At 45.6% G+C, this 24,529-nt stretch overlaps 1 protein-coding gene across 6 annotated transcripts in view; it reads left to right on the top strand.

Moving 5' to 3' along the window:
* Nucleotides 1-24,529, top strand: part of LOC146797097 (uncharacterized) — a 679,272-nt gene that overhangs the window by 92,325 nt on the left and 562,418 nt on the right. For all 6 annotated transcript variants that reach the window (XM_085629734.1, XM_085629733.1, XM_085629730.1 and 3 more), the window contains one exon: nucleotides 21,212-24,045. In XM_085629734.1, coding sequence (XP_085485860.1) covers nucleotides 21,277-24,045 — 2,769 coding nt within the window. In that variant the 5' untranslated portion in view covers nucleotides 21,212-21,276. The remainder of the gene's footprint in view (nucleotides 1-21,211; nucleotides 24,046-24,529) is intronic.

The following is a 24,529-nucleotide window of genomic DNA, read 5'->3' as shown; positions in this document are numbered from 1 at the left end:
CGAATCCGACGACGGCAATTTTGTTGCCACAGACTTCGTCGACGATAATTCCGTCGACCATCATTCCGTCGACGACGGCTCCATCGACGAGTACATCTCCACAGACATTTGTAAGGGTACAAATAAGAGGTGTTGCGTCTACCCAGAAAACAAGAAGGGAACAACAGCCTCAGCTAGCTTCAGGGTCGGTTTCATCTTTAGCTGGAGTTTCTTGGACACCGTTACCTCCTACTGTGGGCCCGGATAGCCAGGACCATAATATTCCTGTGGGAGATGCACAGCCTCCCTCACCATTATTCGCTACGGATTCGGATCAGGAGTCCGAAGGGTTACCGGAGTCTTTCGGAACGGCACAAAGTCCATCCGACTTAGTTATTAAGTGCCAGGATGTCAGTAGTGAGGATGAGGATCCGGTATATATACACCAGGCCCCTCCGAAGCATAGAACGGCGACCCTTCCTTTGTCGCTCATTACTAATCTCCAACGCATGTTGGACGACTACAACCAACGGTTCCCTCTATCCCCTCAACGTTCAGAGGTTCCGTCAACCCCAGTGATTCCAGCAGTTGTTCCACCGGTACCTATTGTAAATCCTGCTCCTCAGATGCCGCCTGTACCGCCACGACAGGTTCCGGAAAGGTTGTTGCCTCATTATGAGCCTGTAGAGGAAGGCCCTCAGGACACAGAAGAGGGTGAAATCCCAGATGATGATGGGGATGTAGATGACAATGATGATGATATGGCGGAGTGGGACAATTACCAGGCACAAACACCATCCCCCTCACAGATAGTAACAGGGGATTCACCTCCAGTGGACATAGCCAACTTTCACCAACTGATGGAAAGGGCATCACACCGTTTTAAGTTAACAACGGAGCGCAGGGAGGAAGATTGCTTCCTTTATGATTTCAAGAATCAACCTTACAAACAGACTCATGCTATTCCCATAGTTGAGTTTATTTGGGAAGAAGGCAAGAAATTAATGCAGACACCGAATACCTTGCCAGCTCAGGTGCCTCGATTAGAAAAGAAATATAAGGCACCAATAGGAACCCCAGCATGCCTCACGGGTCAGGCTAAACCTGAGTCGGTCGTTACGCAGGCAGCGCAACGTAAGGCGAAAAATCCGGCATCTTCTATCACCTCACCTCCGGATCGTGACGGACGTCGGATGGATGCCATAGGGCGTAAATTCTCTTCTATGGCCTCTACGGTGGTTAGAGCTGCTAATGCCTTGGCCATCCTGGGACGATATGACAGACAAGTTTGGGCTGATATCTCGGATGTGGTTCAGGAGTTACCAGAGCCATCTAAAGTGGAGGCAATGAAGTTGCTCCAAGAGGGAGAAGCGGCATCGGCGGAAATAATCGATTGTGCAGTAGACATCGCCTGCATGGGTTTCCGTCAGCTTGCCGGAGCGGCTGTTCTGCGTAGGCAAGGATGGTTAAAATCTACATCCTTTCGTCAGGAGGTTCAGTCCATGATCCTAAACATGGCATATGACGGAGAGTCTTTATTTGGGAGCCATGTCGATGAGGCTCTACAGTCCATAAAGAAAGACACTGAAACAGCTAGATCACTAGGAAACCTTCAATTTCAGCGGAGTAATTTTCGTGGTGCACGCGGACGCGGCACCTCCTCAAGTTTTCGAAGAGACAATAAACAATACAAACCTTACAATCAAGGGTCCAACCGTTACTCTTATGGACAGCAACAGCAAACATCACGGCAGCAAACCTCCAAGTCATATAGAGGAAAATCTTCATATAGAGGAACCGCATCAAAGAGACAGTGACTCTTACCGGACGGACAAGGTTGGAGGTCGAATCTCTCTGTTCTTTTCCCAATGGTCCTCCATCTCAAAGGACCGTTGGGTTTTGGACATTGTGAAGAAGGGACACGCCTTAGAATTCACCAAATTCCCTCCTCCCACTCCACCCTCCGGACCACCACCAGCTCACATGAAAGAACTGTTGCATCAAGTACGACTTTTAAGGCAAAAAGGAGCTATAGAACTGGTACCAGTGTCTCAGAAGGGAAAAGGTTTTTATTCCCGGTTCTTTTTGATCACAAAGAAGAACGGAGAGTGGAGGCCCATCCTCGATCTAAGAGCACTAAACAAATATATAAAGAGCCAATCCTTCCGTATGATGACGCTGGTAGACATCTTGCGCTTACTCTTGCAGGAAGATTTTCTGGCGACGATAGATCTCCAGGATGCCTATTTTCATATCCCTATTTTACAGCGGCATCGAAAGTTCCTGCGTTTTCGAGTGGGTCAACACGATTACCAATTCAAAGTGTTACCATTTGGCCTGCGCTCGGCCCCTCGAGTGTTCACGAAGGTACTGGCTCCAGTAATAGCGTATTTGCGCCTCCAGGGAGTGCAAATATTTCCTTACCTGGACGATTTTCTCCTGAAATCTCAGTCAAGCACTCACCTGCGACAACACACTCTTCTGTGCCAGAACGTGCTTCGCTCTTTAGGCCTGTCCGTAAATGTGGAAAAATCCCAACTTCATCCGTACCAACAAAGAGATTTCCTGGGCGCAACTCTGGAGACTGTGTCAGCGAAGGCATTCCTCTCCCAGGAGCGTCTCAAAAAGATGCTGCGACTGGTGGCTCTGATCAGATCAAGAGAGTCAGTTTCTGTGAGACTATTAAAATCATTTCTGGGGATGGCGTCATCATCCATTGCCTTGATCCCTCATTGCCGGCTGAGGACACGTCCTATTCAGGAAGCTCTGGATGCTCAGTGGCGTCAGGTAACGGGATCTTTCCACGACATGATATGTGTCACAGATCAGATAAAGTCAGCACTCGCATGGTGGGCAATTCCAGCCAACTTGACGGAAGGCATGTCCTTTCTGTCGTTGCCACCGGACAGAACACTCACAACAGACGCCTCATTGGAAGAATGGGGCGCACATTTGGAGGATCTCTCTGTGAAAGGAAGATGGTCCACACATCAAAGATCTTGGCACATCAACAAGTTGGAGCTCATGGCGATTTTTCTGGCTCTAAAATCATTTCTGCCTTTGCTCCAAGGAGAGTCAGTGCTAATACAGACAGACAACACAACCTGTATGCACTATGTCAACAAACAGGGCGGAACAAAATCCCCAAGTCTCTCCAGGTTAGCTCAAAGAATTTGGGACTGGTCTCTCAGTCATCAGATCTTGCTTACGGCAGTACACCTGCCAGGAGTATCCAATGTCCTAGCGGATTCCCTGAGCAGGTCCTCCTCGTCGACCCACGAGTGGGAGTTACACCAACCCACTCTAGAGAGGATATTCCAACTATGGGGCCGTCCGCAACTCGATCTCTTTGCTACGCCGGAGAACCGGAAATGCCGAAATTACGCAAGCTGGCATCCCCACAAGGAATCACAAGGGAATGCCCTTTTGATAAACTGGTGCAATCTATTTGCGTACGCCTTTCCTCCAATACCCCTCATACCTCGGGTTCTTTGGAAGATGAGGAGACAACCTTGCCACCTGATCCTAATAGCCCCGCGCTGGCCACGGCAAGCGTGGTTCTCAGAACTGCTCCTCCTGTCCCAATGCCAACCAATCCTCCTGCAACATCGGACGGATCTGCTCACAATGAGCGAAGGGAGAATTTGTCATCCAAATCCCTCCTCACTGAGCTTATCAGCCTGGAACCTGAACACCATGAGTTCGCCCACCTAGACATCCCGCAGGATTGTAGGGATATTTTGGCCCAGGCAAGAGCACCTTCTACAATCAGGACGTACAAGTTTAAATGGAAACGTTTCTGCCATTGGTGTGCTGCTAACGGAGTCCATCCGATACATTCCACGGCAGAGCAATTGCTACCATTCTTCTTGCACCTAGCCAGTTCTGGACTGTCGCATGCAACCCTAAGGGTTTTTCTAGCAGCCATTTCACGTTTCCGGCAAGATGGATCAAGTTCCCTTTGTTCCTCAAGAATAATCCGCCAATTCTTTAAGGGTCTATTCCGGAAATTTCCGCCAGTTCGGCGTCCTCCTCCGTTGTGGCACCTCAACGTTGTGTTAGCACAATTGATGAGACCTCCGTTCGAGCCCATTCACAAGGCCGACCTAAAATATCTCACTTGGAAAGTAGCTCTACTTCTGGCACTAACGTCTTCTCGCCGTGTCAGTGACATCCATGCTTTTACCATCAAACCTCCGTTCCTGCAGTTCAAACCGGATGCTGCAGTGTTACGCACCAATCCATCATTTCTACCCAAGGTGCCTACTGACTTTCACATTAATGAGCCAGTAATATTAAAGACATTTTTTGCCAATCCTCAGACACCTGCAGAACAAAGATTACATTCTTTGGACGTCAAGCGGTGTCTTAAGTTCTACATCAGTAAGACAGCTTCTTTCAGGAAATCCGATCAACTTTTTATAGCATATGGACGCTGTCATAAAGGACGTCAGGTTACTAAACCAACGATTGCACGCTGGATCTCGGCAGCTATTGTCTTCTGCCACCAAAGGGCAAATAAACCTCTGCAGTCTCCAGTGAGGGAACACTCCACTAGGGCAGTGTCATCATCTACTGCCTTATTTGCTGGAGTATCTTTGCAACACATCTGCAGAGCAGCTACGTGGTCGACCAGACACACGTTTACTAAGCACTACTGCTTGGCAACTTTAAGCGAGGAGGATGCTGCAGTGGGACAGGCAGTGCTGCGCAATCTTTTTAAGTAAGGTGAGCCTCTTCCTCCCGCCTCCATATTGTTTCCATATATATATTATGCATTTACAATGTTACAGTTGTTTCTATACTGTTTTTATGCATAAGAAGATTGATTATCTATATATGTTGAATCTATTTTGGCATGGAAACAATGGTGATTGTTACTGCTAGCTATTCTATATTCAAGCATGTGAATCTATGAAAGACACCCTAATACTGGAGAAGAACAATTGTTACTTACCTGTAAACAGGTGGTTCTCCAGTATTGGTGTCTTTCATAGATTCACATGCGACCCTCCCTCCTCCCTTCAGAGGCTCTCTTCTCCTCATACACTCTAAAAGTCACTTTGGTGCTACGAAAATCTGAGGTGAGAAGCTCTGAGGAGAAGGTTCTAGAGAGGGGCTGACGCCTGATTGGCTGGAGTTCGGACTTACATAATGACAGAGATAGACTACAAAGGTCTTTTGTCTCTCTCCATTGTATTCCTATGGAGTTTTTTCTCTTATAGGTACACTATGTGTGTTTTACACCTATATGCACTAATTATATGATTACTTATGTATATATTTTACTATATATATATATATATATTGCTATTTTATTTACCGTGGGACTCCCACTCCGACGACGGGGAATATTCAAGCATGTGAATCTATGAAAGACACCAATACTGGAGAACCACCTGTTTACAGGTAAGTAACAATTGTTCTTACGCATTTCTCAGCATCAGCCATTTCAGTTGACTCTGGGGTCCTCTGCGACTCTTCCCTCGTGCCACACCTCTGTGTCCCAAATATTTGGCCAAACTCATGAACTCCAAGTTCAGTCCAAATTCCAGCAATGTATGCTGCATATCTGGGGCTGGATGGGAAGTAACTGTCGGAGCTAAATGCAAAAAAATTGAAAAGTGGTAGTTCATAGGAAAGCCGACCTCTGGCTGGACTGCTAGTGACCCTGTGAGTCAGGCTGTGGAATAGGCACACAGTCTTGGTGTTAAATTCATTTATTGTTTCTCTGTGTCCACTCAGACATTTGCTGAGGTTCTTTTTGCTTTTAACCTTTTTTTTAATTGATGTTATATTAGCAAACAAAGAACACGAATAAACATGTGCAAATGCCCATCAGTTCGTACACACAACATTGTATCCACAGTAAATATCACCCAACGTTATGACTCAACTTTGCCTTATAAATTAACAAATAAGTTATATATTCCGAGTAGCATCACAGATCTGTGCTGGGATTGAGTTAAGGACTCCATATTTTGACATATATTTGTGCACCCCACGAGCCTCGCATACCAGTTCCTCGAGTTTGTTCACATTGAGCCATACTGCTGCTCCATTCTATAATGGAGGTGGTTCTTAAATCCCGCCAGTGGCACACCATATCTCTTCGAGACCAAGTCGCCCATGGCCAACAGGATTCAGACACTCTGAAGACCACCCAGATTGTCAATATTGCCCAGGAGGACGATTTTAGGACCCAAGTCCAAAGGTCTGCTTACAACATTTCCCAATGCGGTATTTAAAGGAATCCAATATCCTCGAACAACTGGACACCGCCATACAGTATGATGGAAAGTAGTAGCTGTGAATTTATATCTCAGACATGTAGAGCTTTTAGCACCAGGGTCTTGAAGGACAAACATAATACTTAAGAAGATATTTAAATTGTATAGGTCTAAAATGCATCAATATGGCCAACAACCTGCAGATCTTTCTGCCTTTGGGCCACTCGGCGTCTTAGAGGGTGCCTAAATCGGCCTCCCATGCCCTCCTAAACTGTAAGAATGGGCTGGGCTAGTTTAACACAGTGCATTTATGTAGTCTTGGAATAATTCCTCCTTTACCAGTTATTATTTTGACTTCTAGGGGATTCGATTTACCAACCAGCTCCCACTGAGAAAACCAGGGAGTCCCACAGTTTGTGCTAGCCATATGCTCTGCCACATCGAAGTCCTTTTTGTTATTGTATTGCACCATTTAATGTGTTTGAGCGCAGCCTGCCAAAAAAGGTTGGTATAGATGGGAGGTAAAGAGTGGGCTTAGAGCTTGCCATAAGGCAGGTTTAATACCCCATAAGCATTAGCCAAATAATTCCAGGCTATTGGTGGGGTCTCCTCTGTTTCTATATATCCAGTCATTAATTGTACATTTTGACGTCGGCCCACCGTAACCCAGCATCATAAGTTGTTTGGTGACATTTCTTAAACGATACATATGGAGTTTACCTGCCCAGATGTAAGTGTTGATTTGGGGCTGAAGCTATGTGAAGAATGTAGGTGGTGATATAAAGGGGCAATGTTGCAAGATATACAGAAAATGGGGAAGGGAGATCATTTTGAAAAACGGAACACGATCGGCCATGGTAATAGGTATTGCTGTCCCCACATTAAGGCCTTTTTTGACTTTGGTAAGAAGTGGTGTTATGTTTAAATCCCAATATCTATCTTAGGATTGTGTTATTGTCATGCTAAGATACCAGAAATCACCCTCGGTTACCCGAAGTCTAATTCATACAGATCTCATTGCCATCTTTCGTTTTTTCAGTGCCACTGTGGTTTTCCCGCAGTTTGCCTTGAGCCCAGCTGCATCCCTATAGATTTGTATATTTTCAGTAAGATGAGGAATTGTTGTGAAGGGCTGTTGTACGTATAAAAGCATATCGTCAGCATATATGGATAGTCTATCTTTGTGTCCTCCTTACCATTGGATCCCCCGTACTAGGGAATCAATTCCTATCAATTCTGCAATTGGCTCCGTTGCTCAGGTGAATAGCAAAGATGAGAGTGCGCAGTCTTGACGTGTGCCCCTCTATATATAAGAGGAGGTGCACTATACACCATTGAATCTAACTTGAGCCACAAGTCAGCATACAAGGTTTCTATAAGTGAAAGAAACAGGGGTCAAACGGCATCTTGCACTGGACTGCCAGGATGAATGGCCAATGCAATTTATCAAAAGCACATCCTAAGATCAACAACATGAGGATATGCCCCCAATTAACACTTCTGCACATGCTAGAGACACATTCAGGTGTCATAGAACATGCCCAGTGCTTCTGTTGTCTTCATGGACAAGGAGGCACACAATTTTAACTCGGTGAGTGGCCATTAATTTAGCAAGTATTTTCGATTCAATATTAATGAAATTGGGCGATAAGAAGCACAGTCCTCTGGGGGTTTACCTGGTTTGAGAAAAAACATTATCGTTGCCCCTCTCAGATCATAGGATAATGACCTTTGCTCGTAAACATCTTCGTACAGAGCTTTTAAATGCGTAGAGAGAAGTGTTTCTTGAAGCGCTGCAGTGGGAAACCATTGGGCCGGGGTTTTTACATCATGGCATAAAAGTGATGGCTTGTTGTATTTCTTCTTTGGTGATGGGGAAGTCTAGTAGTGCATTGCGTTCTGCCAACGTCAGCATGTGCACTAATCGTGTTCAAGAGGGTACTCTCTTTCGACTGTGGGCAGTGGCTAATGGGTATGCAGTGCTTTCTAGTAGGAGGCGACTTCAACAGCTATGTCAACCTCTGTACTATTACGCCTCTTGTAGTGTGGATTTCAGAAACTATCCTAGTGACACTGTGTTTGCAAGCCAATGAATCAATATCCCTGCCTTTTCACCCTCTCACATGTGAGTGGCACCAGCCTAGATGAGCGGCATCAAGCAGCTTCTACTTAAGAGGTACCCTGGCTAGGTTCAATGTTTGCCAGATGTTTTCATTAGAGGAGTTGGCATTATCTTTAAATTCGAAGTCTGAGATATCCCTCTTTAATTTTAGCATCCTTAGGTTTACCCTCAATAAATGACATGGACCCCTTGTGACTGTTTTGAAGGCTTAGAAAGTGTGCTTGGGGAAGAAACACAGCCTTTATTAAGTTTGAAATCTTCTGCTATGTTGTCCAGAAGAAAGTCACTAAAGGAATCAGCCAGTAGCCACCAGAGTTTTGGTCTGTATTGTCCTCTCTCCCCACCCGCCGATCGATGCATATGTAATTCTATAGGAGAATGATCTGAAATGCCCCTTGGAATTATATGGGAATTAATCATTTTGGCAACCTTTGTGAAGGGAGTAAAGAGCTAATGCGCGAGGAGGAGCCATGTGAGGCAAATAGTAGGTTACTTGCAGCTTCGTGATGATGCCACCTCCATGTGTCTGTAAGCGCAAGTGTCTCAGACCACTTTTGGAGCCACGGCGATCTGATTGCCAAAGAATGTGAATCTGTGTCATGTTGAGTATTCATTGTAGCATTGAAGTCTCTGCCAATAAGTGTCAATCCCAGCTGGGATTCCATAAATAACTGTAAAATGGCCTCTAGTGTTGGGTGTAATAAAGATGGGGCGGCGTACATGTACGTAAGTGTTCATGATCGATTCTCTAGGAGTTCCATCATCATTACATAACTGCCCGGGGATTCTGAGGACATATCATGTACAGTGAGCAAAAAACATTCTTTAAGACAATGACAACCCCCAGAACATTGGGTATAGCCTGGGTGAAACACTTTAGCGCAGTGGTCCTAAGACCGTAGGGGTCTGCAAAGCCTACTCTGGGGGTCTTCAAATGTTTAGGGAATTAAATATTCTTCACAGCTGAATAAAGAGTGTATATAAAAAGAAGCAAAGTTGAACATTTTAAAACGTTTAGTAAATGTGAAGCAGTTAGAAATTAGAGGCTAAGAGGTTTGCTGGTATCCTCAGATTCATACTGGGAGCAGTGCAGCTGCATCAGAGAGAATATAGTATGGATGAGAAGTGGCCTCAATTGAATCCAGAAACGCTCCATCCTTCCCAATAAAATAAAATGATGTTTTGATATTTGTGGTTTCAATAAAATATTTCATTATTTATGTATTTGTCCGATGAATGCTTATTTATGTATTTTTTATATGGTTTGGAATTCAAATGCTTTGGTTGGGGCTCCCGGCTACAGTAATGACTCCTTGGCGGTTGCCGGATTCCAGTAATAATTTAGAGGTGGCCTCCGGGTTCCAAGAGTCAAAAGGTTAAGAACCACTGCTCTAGAGTAACCGTATCTACCAAAGAAAGAACAGTTTGCGCCCAACAGATGAGTTTTTGGGAGCATTATTATAGTCGGGTGACGTCTCTTAGTGTATAACATTGCAGCCACTCTCTGACGTCTTTGATACTGGATCATATTACTTGATAGTTCAGTGGGGGTTCCGAGACGGATTCCATCCACATCCATGAAAATTAAGTGTATTTTTTGTTGATTACCAATTTTATTGCCTTTTGATTGCAACAAAGAACACAGCACCATGTAGAAATAAACTTTAGAAAACAAGACCAAGATACAAGCCCATCACATTGATATAGAGAATTTGATGCACCGGCAGCCAATATTAATAAGTCCTCTTCCAAACTAGAGATCATATCAGTCCAAATCAGTCCTATGATTCCGACCCACTTGCCCCAGATACAGTGAAACTTCCTAGGACAGCCCCATGCCACATAGAGAGGCCGTTCCTGTGCGGCAAACCAGTCCACTCCCTTGCGCCAGCATGCCAACGTAGGTGCGGTATTGTTCAGCCAGTGAGCTGCAATGTCCCTCTTAGCTACTGCTAGCTGTATTAAGGAAGAGCTTCTCTGCCCTGGTGCCGTCCAGCCCCTCCTTGATATCCAGGAGAACATGCGTAGGGTCAATGGGAACCTCCCAGCCCAAGACCTCCGAGAGTTCTCCCGCTTCTGACTCCCAATACCCCTGTATCGCAGGACAAAGCCACACCATATGGTAGAAATCAGCCTGGGAGTGGGAACAGCAGGGCAGAGGGCATCGGGTCGAAGCCCCGCGTGGTGGAGACGCAGCGGTGTAAGGTAGGCAGTATGTAAGAAGTATATTTGGACTAGCCGCAGCCTCGCCGAGACCGCAATTATTTTAGGGGCCATCAGGGCGTCCCTCCAGTCAGTGTCATCCAGAGTCCCCAGCCACCCCTTCCATTTGTCTCGGAGCAGTTTTTAGTGAGTGAGCGGTAAATACGGGATATCCCTCCCTGACCCAGGTTGCCTGTCATGACTTGAGCCTCAGGGGGACTATACTCGGGGAGCGCAGTGCCGTCTGGGATCTAAGAGCGGAGGGCATGGCGCAGCTGCAAGTATCTGAAAAACTGCGACGAATGGAGGGAGTGTCTGGCCTGCAAATCCTGGAAGGAGCGCAAGTGGGTACCGCTCCAGACATCGCCTAGCAGGGAAATCCCGATAAGGTCCCAGGGCCGAAATCCGGAAAGAGAGGCGACCTCCCGGAGCCAGGTGCCGCACCACAAGGGAGTATATCGGGTCAGCTTAACCGACCAGCGGGTATGATGCAGGGAGGCCCGCCAGGCCAGGAGCACCCCACGTGTGCCATCGGGGAGAGCATGGGGGACAACGTCCCCGTATAGCATCCCCTGGATAGTGGCAAAGCCAAGGGTGTGTCGTTCCAGGCGGTACGCCGGGTCGGACCAGCCGCCGGTGAACCAATCGTGTACCACCAGAAGCCGGGTCGCCAAGAAATAGAGGTAGAGGTTCGTCATCCCAAGACCACCGTCAAAGGGCGGGACGCGGCATTGGGCCAGGGCCAGCCTGGGCCTCTGACCCCCCCCCCCCACCCCTATAGGAACTTAGTAGCCAGCCCGTCCATCTCTCGGAACCAGGACCGAGCGAACGAAAGGTGCGTGTTTTGAAGTATATATAAAAAGCGAGGCAAAATCATCATTTTAAATAGAGCAATCCTGCCCAGAGGGTTTAGGGGTAAAGTACGCCAATTAAGGAGGTCAGCACGAACCCGCTTGACCAGAGGCGTGACTTTGAGGGACCACGCAAGATCAGGGAGAAGGGCCACCCAGATCCCCAAATATTTGAAGGGGTGCCGTCGAAGGGGGATCATCGACTGCCAATCAAAGCACTCGCGGGACAAATGAAGGGGGACCAAGACAGATTTGGCCGGGTTTAACCGGAGGCCAGAGGTGCGCTCAAAGAGCCCCAGAGCCCGAAGGCATCGGGGCCCGATTGGGCCGGGTCCGCTAGGAACAGCAGCACATCGTCGGCATAGAGCGCAATCTTGTCCTCCACAAAGCCAGGCCACCGCCAGCCAGTGAGGGAGTAATCAGATCGAATAAGGCAGGCCAGGGGCTCCATCGCTAAGGCAAACAGGATCGGCGAGAAGGGGCATCCCTGCTGCGTACCTCACCTGATAGCGAAGGGACGAGATAGAGTCCCATTGACAAGGACCTGCGCCCGGGGCCGATAATACAGCGTCTTCACCAAGTTGCGGAAAGGAATTTCGAAGCCCATCTGTTCCAACACTGCCTCTGAGTAGCCCCAGTCGACCGAGTCAAACGCCTTCTCAAAGTCCACCAGAAGGCGCGACAAATAGGGGGACAGCAGGTGCCGGTTTGCCAGGGCAAGATGTAGGCGTCGAAGACAATGCCTAGTCCTTCGGAGAGGCATGAAGCCGCATTGATCTGGGTGAACCAGGTGCGGTCTTATGTGGCTGGCCAGAACAGAGGCGAAGATCTTGAGCTCAGTGTTTATAAGAGAAATGGGCCGGTAGTCCGAGCAGCATCTCGAAGGGGGTTGGGACTTCGGGATCACTACGATGGTGGCCAGGTCCGTCTCTGGGCGAAAAGAGCCATACTCTACCGCTTCGCGATACATCGCCACCAGTGGTTAGACTAGGGTGTCTCGGTATGACGCATAAAGAAAATTGAGTTTATAGAAACAAACCGTGTGTACAAAAACCCCAATTGCCGGACATATGAAGGTGGAAAAAACAATACACAGTGGGCCAAAACATCGGCCCTAAGTTCCCTACTAACCCCCCCATACCCCCTGCCCCCAACCATACTTGCTGAACAGAAACCAGCATCTTTCGCCCTTTACAAATTAACCTAGGAAATGTCCAACTGTAAAGGGGTACAGGATGTGATGAATAGAACAAGAAACAAGGCGAGACAAACACACTGGGGGACGAGGAGAGAAGGGGTGGAATAAGCATGGTTTGGTATCATTACTCTTCTCCTAATCTGCAGTACTGGTACTCTAAGCCTGCATTGACTAATATTTGCTGTAGTTTCTACATGCACATTTTTCTTGAGTTTTTTTAAGTAACTTTTTGAAATAATAAGTTAAAGAGCTGGGCTAGCCTAGCCATTAGTGGCTCACAGTTGTAGTATGCTAACTCAAGGTCTGCATCCCCAGGCAGCTTACCTCATGAATCGCACCAGCAGATTTAGGGCCTCATTTATAGTTTGGCGAGCAGTACTAATACCCCCCAAAGCCAATCCCCCGTCCGTCAAATGCACTTGTTCTCTGCCCCATTTAGAGATGGGGTAACTTCTAGGGGGCCATCGCTGGGGCCTCAGCTGGCTCTGACTATGCTAACCCCTGACTCAGTGGCCCGTCTTCCTCTGGACAGCTGGGTCGTATCGTGGGTGGGGCAACTTTCACTGACTTTCCCTGTTGGGGACCTACACAGCCTGGGAGAATGAGCACAAAAACAAACCTCCATGCATTTGGGCCATTTTGTTTGGAGAAAACAAACTCCTGCTTTGGGTATTTGTTTTCTCTAAAAAACAAAAGCTAGCTGAGCGCATACAGTAGATATGGTGCCGACTCGGCAAACCTGCAGAGCTGTGAGGGAAGGTGGTACAGCAGAGCCCCCCTTAACAGCCCTGAGACCCCAGCTAGAGTGGCAGGAAATCTGGTGCCGACTCGGCAAACCTGCAGAGCTGTGAGGGAAGGTGGTGCAGCAGAGCCCCCCTTAACAGCCCTGAGACCCCAGCTAGAGTGGCAGGAAATCTGGTGCCGACTCGGCAAACCTGCAGAGCTGTGAGGGAAGGTGGTGCAGCAGAGCCCCCCTTAACAGCCCTGAGACCCCAGCTAGAGTGGCAGGAAATCTGGTGCCGACTCGGCAAACCTGCAGAGCTGTGAGGGAAGGTGGTGCAGCAGAGCCCCCCTTAACAGCCCTGAGACCCCAGCTAGAGTGGCAGGAAATCTGGATAGGAGAGACAGTCCCTCCTCAAGCGCAGCAGAGGCCATGGTTTCCACTCCCCGGCCAGAGAGGCAGGATATCTGGATAGGATAGACAGTCCCCATCCAGCGCAGCAGAGGCCATGGTCTCCACTCCCCGGCCAGAGAGGCAGAATATCTGGATAGGATAGACAGTCCCCCTCCAGCGCAGCAGAGGCCATGGTCTCCACTCCCCGGCCAGAAAGGCAGGATATCTGGATAGGATAGACAGTCCCCCTCCAGCGCAGCAGAGGCCATGGTCTCCACTCCCCGGCCAGACCTGTGGCCGATTCACTGGGTTCTAACTGCCACTCTTATTTACATACAGCTGCAACTGTGTGTTTTTGCAGTGCCTCCTAATAGGGGAAGTACATTTTGTATAAAACCTTAAACACAATGCACTGGACCCTTTACGGGAATGACTCCGCATTTATTTGGAAATGTGGTCGGCCCTATCTCCATAATTGAACACAGCTGTCTTCTTCTGTAAATACGTTTGGAGTGCCAAAGTGTGTTAAAAGACTGTCGCCAAGTGCCGCAGGAACCATGCTGCTCAGCCAGGCTGTTTAATACCTACCATAAGACTATGGTGTGTGGGATCGGGATACCTTCCAACTGGAAGGCCTTGGAGATCGTGTATGCCAAGGGATGCTGGAGATGCGTTCTTCTAGGTTAATATAAATAAAAGAGCATACCACAAGCGAACCACAGTAGGGACCCTTAACAGAATTTTGACTACAGGGCCAACCTCCCTCTGCTCCCCGTGGGGTTTTAAAATACCCACTACCTAGGTACCACTGTACTGGCAAGTATTAACTGCCTATGCATGCCTAAAAATCTTTTATTGTGCATGTTTTATGAAGAAACCTCTGAGATCAGAGACGTCGCCGGCAGAGTACTAGAAAAGCGAACCCGCTCTGACGAATGCCATGGGCCTCATATGGCCATTAGTGTAGGGCAAAAACATGTTGCCACTATAAGGGTCAGTGGGCCATTGCAACCCTTTTGCACATTAAATAATGCATTTTAATCATTTCCCATCCACCCCGATAATTACTTTTCCCATCCACTCCTGGGCACCCCCAAGGTGGAGGCCAGGCATCCTTAGCGTTGTGGGGGCGGTTGTGGAGATTAAGCAAGCTATTGCCCAGAGTTGCAGAGTGGGACTCCATGATTGGAATAGGCACCGAGGCGAGAATTATCATGTCCGTGAAATTTTTGAGCCCAAGACCCGCCGAGGCGGGGAATTGAACCCTGGTCCCGGGCTAGACCTCTGCATCAGGGTCTGCCGCTCTAATCATTGAGCCACACTTCTCAAACTGAATGAGAACAAACTGCGTGCTCAGCTCCGATTAGACAGAAGTGCTGATTTTTGGAAACAAGACCATCCCTTGGGACTCAAGCTGGTCAGAGCTAGGACCAGCCACTCCCACCGACCACTCAAGAAACCTAGGGATCATGCTAGAAGACAAACTCTCCATGATGGCACAAGTCAACACAGTAAGCGCCTCCTGCTTCCACACCCTACACATGCTACGTAAGAGCTAGAAGTGACTGCCACAGAACAGCAGACTTACCGTCACTCAAGCACTCCTCACAAGCAAGCTTGACTACGCCAACGTACTCCATGCCAGAATCTCCAAGCAACTCCTACAAAGACTCCAAACCATCCAGAATGCTGCTGCCAGACTCATAACGGACCCCCTCATGCCGCACCCACCACAGACCCTACCTCATAGAGCTCCACTGGCTCCCCATTCACAAACACAGCCAATTCAAGCTCCTCACTTACACATACAAAGCCCTACACAACATTAGACTGACTTACCTCAACAGCCTCATACACTTTCACCAGCTGGCCAGACACCTACTCTCTCTCATTGACACCCCCTCCCTGCATCCACAAAAACAGAGCAGGAAGTCACTCCCCCAGCACATTAGAGCCTCCTCTTCACTTCTTGAGGTCCCGGAAGAAGCAGAAGACCTGACTCACTCACCTGCTCAAGCGCCTTCATCCCCCTACGGGTGATAGTCGCGCTCTACGAATCAATATAACATAACAAATCGAACTTTCAAAAAGTCCTCAATGAGAGCATGCTTGTCTGAAACCAAAAAATTGGCTCAGCAGCTGAAGTATCACTTCTGGCCACTCTTGGCTACTGCCATCGTAGTTGTGTTAGAGGAAAATCATGGCTTAGGCAAACAGTTCTTAAACCTAAGGCACAACAAAGAATCCTGAACTTATTATGCTCATGGAATATACTCTTTGGCTCACATGCTGATGATGAAATGTCACGTATGAAAACCGAGGTATACACTTTGCAAGCAGTGAGCTTATCAAATGGGAATAAATATAGAAGGAGCTCCAGACCCTATGATGGACGATACTACTCCCAGAAGGTTCAAACTCCTCATTGGTCTCATCAACCGCAATAACAGCAACAAAGTCAATTTTACCACCAGCATATGAACTCTAGACGGTGAGGAGGACCTCAACAGCCTACAAAAAAGGGAAGTCTCCTACGAAACAATGAATCACTTCTTCCCCAGCTCCTTTTATTCACTCTGGTGGATGGAGGCATTGTAAAACTTTACAGAGTGGCTTCTTATAACTGCAGGCAAATGGGTCTTGAATAGAATGGATATTCTTTTCGTTTCAAGTCTCCTCCTTGTATGCCTCCAGCCAAAACATCGGCCTAGCAACAGGAAAATGCAGTGGATGACGTTCCTTTCTTATCAAAAAGGATTGTGAATGTATTCCTCGTACTTTCTGGTTAACAAAAAAAAAGGACCAAAAGTAGAGCTCAAACCCTTCGTCGACCTCAGAGTACTGAACAATTACGTAAGAAAAGAAAAATTCAGGATGATTGCATTGCACTACATCTATCTTCAACTACATTAAGGAGACTGGATGTGTGCAATAGATCTTCAAGATCCCTACTTCCACATCCTGATAGTACCAAAACATTGAAAGTTCCTAAGATTTATAGTAGGCTCAAAACATTTTCAGTACAAAAACCTACCTCTTGGACTAAAGTCAGCGCCTCAAAGTTACAAAGAGTATGGCTGTCGTTGAAGCACATCTTAGGACACAAAAGATTTTCATCTACCCGTATCTAGATGACTGGTTAATAAACGGAACATCTTCTGAGGAGACATTGAAGCGTTTTCTTAGTTTTTTTTCTTTGTTTTTCTTAATTGTCATTAATAAGAACAAATTGTTTTCGAGCCATACGCATTGAAGCATTTTCAAATATGTATCAACACTCTGTCCAAATTGAGTTTTAAGGTAAACAAACTGCAGGAGGCCCACCATCTGCAGAGAATACTTTACCTTGGAGCTATAATAGATACCCAGTCCATAAAAGTGTATCATTTGGAGGAGAGACGATCATCAGTCCAACCGAAGTGACCTCATGCCAGACTTCCTGTGCAGCCTTTAGAGCAATGCTGAGAGGAATAGTGGAACCAGTTCTTGGACAGCTGGAAAAATAAATTAACTCTTTCACAGTTGGCTATTCAGGCATTTTCATGGTGGACCAGACTGAAAAATCTAATGAAAGGGACATCATTCCACCAGGATCTCTCAGTACAAACTCTAGTCCCAGACGTGTCTCTCCAAGGATAGGGAACTCAACTGGGCCATTTAAGGACCCAAGGATTAAGCACAGGCAAAAAGAAAACCTACCATATCAACTTGCAAGAGCTGAAAGCAGTTCATCTGACTTTTAAACCCTTTCTTCCTTCAATTAAAACAGCTCTCTGCTTGTTCAGACAGTCAATTCAACATCAATGTACTATCTGAACAAGCAGCGAGGGACTCCTTCAAGACCTCTGTACCTCGAATCACAAGACCTACAGAAATGGTTAATTGCAAGGAACTTAACAATGACAGCTGTCCATTTCGCATGTGTTCAAAACATAGAAGTGGACTCCCTCAGTTTAACTTTCCAAGAAAATCATGACTGCATACTAAACAACAAAGTCATAGAATAAAACAAGACTGCCGAGATTCTCAAATAGTTATTTGCTGACAAAAATTAAAAAAATGATTATGCCTCCAAATTCGACCAGCTAATGTTGAACGATAATGCTTTTTTGATAGACTGATCATAAAACTTCCTTTATACATTTCCTACAAACCCCCCTCATACAGGCAGTTCTGATCAGGTTTTATTAGTTCAAGACCAGAATGACAATGATAGCACCGGTTCTCTTTCCCCCATATGAACATCCACACAACAGACTGCCATGCAGACAGGTTCTCCTGTACAGGTTCAGGGGCCAGATCATGCACCCCACCCACTCATCGTTGAACTTAGCGGCCTGGCCCCTGAATTTCTGCAATATGGTCATCTAGGTCTTCCATAACACTGGACAAAAAATACATGAGAAGCTAAATGACCTTCCACCAGAAAATCGTATTCCTTTAACATGAAGAGGGTTTGCATTTGGTGTATTTAGAGCAGCCACAACCTATTCTCATTTCAAGAAGCTGTACTAATACCTTACCTACTTCATCTGGCAAGGTCTGGTTTACAATTTTCTTCTTTTAAAGTACACCTTGCAGCTGTAACTGCCTATAGGAAATAAGATCTTCATCACAAACCTTTTTGTTTAGAATGGCCATCGGTAAAGATTTTCTAGAAGGTATTAAAAAGGTTTTTCCTCTCTTTAAGTCCCCCAGTCTTCTCCTCCTTGCGGGCTAAGCATTGTTTGACCCCTCAGCCCTCCTTGAACCCAAACACAAAGTCTCTTTACAACATCTTACATCGAAAGCAGTTTTCTTAGTTTATATTTCCTCTGCACGCAGAGTCCGTGAGATTAAGGGTTTCTACGCTAATGAACCATACACAGTATTTCATATTATTAGAGTGGTAATGACAACACAAGCTATTAGACAAGCAAATCGCCTTTTCATAAATTATGGTCCAGTAAGAACAGGCTGACCTTCATCAAAGCAGTCCATTTCTAAACGGATAGTTTCCTGTATACTATTTTCATACCAGCTAGCTTAAAAGTCCCTACCAGGTAGACCTAAAGCTCATTCCAAATGGAGAAAAGCTGCTACTATAGCTCCTCTTAGAATTATTCCCATTTGTAAGGCCGCTACTTGGAGATCTGTTCATACTTTCACTAGAAACTATTGCCTGGATTCACACTCCAGAGCAGATACTCAAGTAGGGCAGGCTTCTTTGAAAAACCTTTTCAGGTGATTGCTGAAGCTGCTTTCTTGTTCTTATTCGCTTATTTATGGGATTGGCTTGCTGTTCCGTTCAGTGCCTATGACTTGATGAGGATCCCCTGGAAGGGAAGGACAGGTTACTCACCTGTAATCCTAGTTCTCTACCAGGGGAATCCTCACAAAGTCATAAGCAACCCTACCACCTCCCCAAGAAGTACTACGGCTTTCAGCAGTGTTTCACCCAGGATACTCTGATATCTGTAAAAATGACCTGAACTAACTGTCACCTCTGGGGCATCATGGGATGCAGGGTGTACTGTGAGGTTCTTAAATGCACAATGCCAGTTTCTTTTCTCCTATGCTTTGCGTCCAAGCCTATGGACTAACAATGTCACACATACCCTTTTCTTTTTGATAAAAGGTTTCTGAAAGATTGTCTATGTTCACTTTTATATCAGCAACTTATTTTATGTAATAGGTCTCTTTGTTAAATGAACATTACATTTAATTTGTCCAGTTTTATATTTTCTTTAGACTGCACACATTTGTGTAGTGCTGTACAAAGTTAGATATACATATATGTATAATTATAAAAGTGCTCCGGGATCCTTGCACGTGAGTGGGACTATATTCAGTGCTTACGATTTTGATGAGGAGCCCCTGGAAGAGAACTAGGATTACAGGTGAGTGTGCAGCTTTTCCTTGTGCAAATTCTATAGACATGACTTGACAAATACATTGCTTTCTTTTGCTTACTCTATGCCATTTTGTTGATTGCAGTACATAATAGGGTTTGAAAATTAAGATTGTGCAGGGACAGTATGAGGGACAGTCACATTTGAAGGATACATTTATTGGGCATGCCTTGTAGTTGAGGCAGAGTGGTATTACTCGGATCAATTCAGCCTCTTCAAGATCCACTGAGGCTTGCTTTGTTACCTGGAGCGGTGCACTGCATCTGTATGGAGGATTCATTTTGTGGAGGTTGCTCCATACTAAGGATATTTTGAAGACATATAAACTATGTTTAGAGCATACTTCACTAGATATTAACGTTGAAGAAAATGCCTTTAATGACATTTGTTTTTCATGGGGATATGAGGAATTGAGGGCTGCTACTATCTGATTTTACTCCATCTGATCTAGGTCTGTAGAAACTTGGAAACAGTGGATGGGCACCTCCTACAAGTTTCCAAAGACCCCAGAGAGACAGGGTAATATAGAGTGATGTTCTAGCACCAACAGCTGCTGAACCTCCTGCAGATCAGTCCAGTCCCACGCAGTCAGTGGCTTTCTCTCTGTGCTGGCAGTGGCTGTGACGGGCTACCAGCACGCACCTGGTCTCTACTCCGTAACTGAGGCTAGAGAACATGACCCTCAGTGAAAGGGGGCAGAGGGAGACAGGACATGGTGTCAGAAAATTTATTTTTTGTTCAATTAGGGAAGAGTGGGTGATACTGAGAGGTCTGGGAAGGTGACCGGACTTCAGGTATTCCCTTTTTTCCCCTTCAAATAAGTAAAAAACGAATAGGAGAAATGCAAAACGAACCAGAGACAGGAATTTATATTTTAATTGTATCGGACAGAGAAGGGGAATAGGGAAAGGCAGGGTACATGAGGAAGGGCATTTTCTGTTTAGTGGACCCATAACATTTCTTTCAAGGTGTTGCCAATCCAGTGGATCAGCATAAAAGGGGCACCACATTGAAACCGTGGATAGCAAGTTGTGAATAACATGATGTTATTCACCTAAGGGTTTTAAATAATGCTACAGACAACTTGAGCTTTTCTCTGATTGTCTATGATGCCCCTTAGATTACTTTGCTGAAATGTAGTCCAGTTGTTGACGCCTAAACGTATATATTTGTTTACTTAACTTACAAAAGTGCATGCCAATTTTGTAATGCACATTTTGTAAGTCTAGTTTATAAAGTGCCGGTTTTATATATTGGCCGTATGTATACTCGGTTACAACAGAGTATACATATCACCAATATGAAGTTGCGCCTGCCCAATTTAATGCAGATGAGCTTTCAGTTAAGCCACGACAGAGACTACTCTGTCTCTGCCATGGCCAAACTTCTCCGATGGCCTTGGGGAGTAAGGGCCATCGAAGAAATGGCTACGTGGTGGCCCGCCCAATTTGGATGAATGGACATGTAGCAAAATTTTACTGTTTCTTACCGCCAGGTAAAGCCAGTAAAATTGTTAATATCTCCCTCTATTATCATGAGATGCTTGTAAATGTTATTAAACATATTGCTACATGGTTCTTTTTCATTTCCGTTCTTATTGTTATTTATTACTGTACTCTTGTAGGTATTCTCTGGACCCTTGCACACCAAGACATAGAAGCGTATGGTGCACCGCATTATGGATCTGGAATGGATAGTGCACATGTAATCAATGATGATGGAAAGGAATCCATACTGACAGATGTGTCTCTGACACAGGGTCCAGGTGTCCTATTACAGAAACCCAGCCTCGAGGCCGAGTCTGCAGATCGCATAAATAACAACCAAGAACCTTTTCAAGAGGATATTTTGCAAAGTCCAGGTCCCTGTGCCTTAAAAGGTGACATGGAAGTGGAACAGCTGTCTGATTCCAGAGAGGCAAACCTATCCGGCAGTGAAGGAGATGATGAACGAGCTGCTGCAGAACATGACCAGAGCTCAGATTTGAAAAGTGTGTCTGATGCTGAAGATGATTGGGGAGGCTCATTAGATGAAAATCAAGACTCTCTAAGTGACCGAAGTGATTTACTGGAGGAACTAGAGGACTTGGAAGCACAGAACCTGCTGGAAGAGGAGGGCCTTGAAGCAGATGACCAGGGGATCTGCGTGGATGATCAAGAAATTGCCGATGTTTCAGACGAAGAAGCAGGTGAAGCAGAATCATTGTCAATTGGTGGTACCATGCGCACACACCAGGAGAACTGCCTAAGTGAAATTTCGTCTGTTGGTGGCACTACCAAAGAGTATACTCAATTGGTTGTAGAGGAATATGGATTGACGTATAAAAAGCCTAGTAAAAATGTAGAAGAGCATGCAGAAAGCAGTTTATCGACACACCATGATTCACGAAGCAAATTGCCATCCCTTGTGACAAGAGAGCAGGAAATTAAATTTGCATCAATCTGTGATTCGGGAGAATGCTTGTCCTCTGCCATAAATTATCAGCACAGTGGCTATGAGGAAGTTACGCTGATGGCCAGAAAAAGCAAACTGTTTTCTTTTCTAGATGAGGAGGATACGATCATGTCTTTAAAAGAAGAAGATTACAAAACAGGGACTGTTGGCATGATTTTAATCAAGGAAAATGTTGGCAAGATTAATGTCCGTCTACATCAGCAGGCACAACACGAGTACCCTGGAAATCCCACCAAAGGAGCCAGTGCATTGGTGGGCGCTGAGGCACCTTGTGATGTGTTGGGAAGTGTGGTAACACCTTTGAAAGAATTGCTAAATGGCAGTCGCGTGCCTCAACAAGAATCATCTGAAGATGTATTGTTAGAGCAAGCGTCTTTTCCTGGATGTTCAGAGACAAGTGAGCAAAAATATGAGGCAATGCAGCAGGAGGATTTTATGACTTCAGACATTCTAGTCTCTAGTGAAATCCCAATTCATCAGGAAGGATTTGACTCTGGTGCAGAAGAAATAGATGTGAAAGTAAGTGACCAGTCTGAGGTTCAGTCTTTCAGTAGCCAGGATGAAGTATATCAGGCGAACTCTGAAACAGAGGAAGATTTAGACACCGATGGCAATCAAGGACAGCAACATGGCGGGGGACTAGTTCATCCCGAAAGCATTTATTGCCCCCCAGGTGCGAGGAATTATGAGTATCGCTTAGAAGATAGTTATGACAGTGCTGAAGATAAAGTGGAAGCCAGAGAATACATGGTTGATAGAGGTCGCGACATCTCCGATAAACTGGACCCAGAAATCCTGCAACTTCTGGAATTGCACCTACTTAAACAGCAGCTTGTAGTAATTGAGGAAGAAGAGGAGGAAGAAGAAGAAAATGACTTTGATGGTTTCCATGTTAATGCAAACAAACTGCATTTTGAAAATTTTGGTCCTTCTAAAAAGATGGGCCATTTGCTGGATATGGTCTTAGAGGAACCCGAATTATTGGAGGAAAAGGAAGAAGAAGAGGATGAATTAAAAGAAGTGCAGCTGGAACACACAACATCACCAAATGATGATGTAGAAGAGGAAACACATTCTTGTGAGGAGGGCATCCAGGGATTGAATAATAGGGACTTTGCAGAGGCACACTGTGAAGATGTTGACATTACAGCTACATTTGCTGACTTAGGTAGAGAAGAGTCAGATAGGATTCTTCAAATAACACTGCAACCCGTTGTAGGGACCGAGCTTTCATTTGTTGAAGACCTCGGATTCTGCAGAGAAGAGGTGGGTCACAGGCAGCAAGTCAACGAAGATTGTTACCATTATGACGAGGACTTGGACCACAAAGAGGCGCACATAGCCAGCAGCACAACAAATATTGCATTCAAACATGGATTGGATGAGCACAAAAGCCTGAAAACTCCTAGGAACTGTGACGAACATTCAAAGCAAGATGTGCCCATCTCTCAAGCACTAGAACTGGAAAATAGATTACAGAGGAAAGCTGAGGATCCCCTTCATTTGAACCAGCCTACAACTGACATAGTGGCAGAAATAGACTCTCCTGTGTGTAGTCCATTTTACCATGAGCTGGGCATCTGTAACACTGAGAGCTCCGTGAAAAAACAAAGCCTGGCAGGAAGCCAAACCACAGAGATCAAGAACATAATTTGCTTTGAAAATGTGCCGAAATCTTGTGGTTTGCGGGAGTTAAGTTTGACTGCAGAGTGCAGAGAACTTTCATGTGAACATGTTGGGTGCCCGTTAGAACTGTCTGACGAGAAAGGGCTCATTGGCTGTGGTCCTTTCACACAAAATCATACAACTGAAGTAAGACACTCTAATCCCACTGCACTGAAACATTTGTCTACAGAGTCCCCATTTTATGATGACGACAGGAAAAAACATTTATCACAACAGAACACAGACCTGCCAGGGGCTGATCTAGCAGATTTAGAGGCTGAAAGTGAACACGCCAACTCCGAAAATGCACCTGAAGCAGCTCTCCATGAGGATATTAAGGTAAGCAGTTTTTCTTCGTGAATAATGTAGATGGGAGCTTAAACCGGGGTTGTATATATATTTTTTTTCTTCACAAAAATAGCGCGCAGTGCATTTTGCTTGGCAACAGAAGAACTAAAAACAATACGACATCCACATGGATTCCAGAATTGAAATACGCGATCATTTTCTTTAATAGTGAAATAGACTTTTTTAAATGTTTAAATCATTTTATATGTCAGTACTTTACAATGAAGGTCTTCCACCAGCTAAATTCAGTAGTTATTTAGCTTTGTTTTTTACTATGGTGTTACATTCACCTAGTATCTTGCTATCAAAGGGATGATGTTCCAACTTGTGTGTCATTAAACACTCTCTTATAGGAAAGCTTTTTTTGGAATCTGATTACTTTGAAAGATCTGTGAAACGAGCCTTTCTGGTAACACTTCTGTATTTAGTTTTTTAGTCCATTTAGAGGGCCATATTTTTTTTTATCAGTAGTTTA

The sequence above is a fragment of the Triturus cristatus genome, chromosome 10 (genome assembly GCF_964204655.1).
Source record: "Triturus cristatus chromosome 10, aTriCri1.1, whole genome shotgun sequence".
Lineage (NCBI taxonomy): Eukaryota > Metazoa > Chordata > Amphibia > Caudata > Salamandridae > Triturus > Triturus cristatus.
This window is presented reverse-complemented; position numbering and strand designations above follow the sequence as displayed.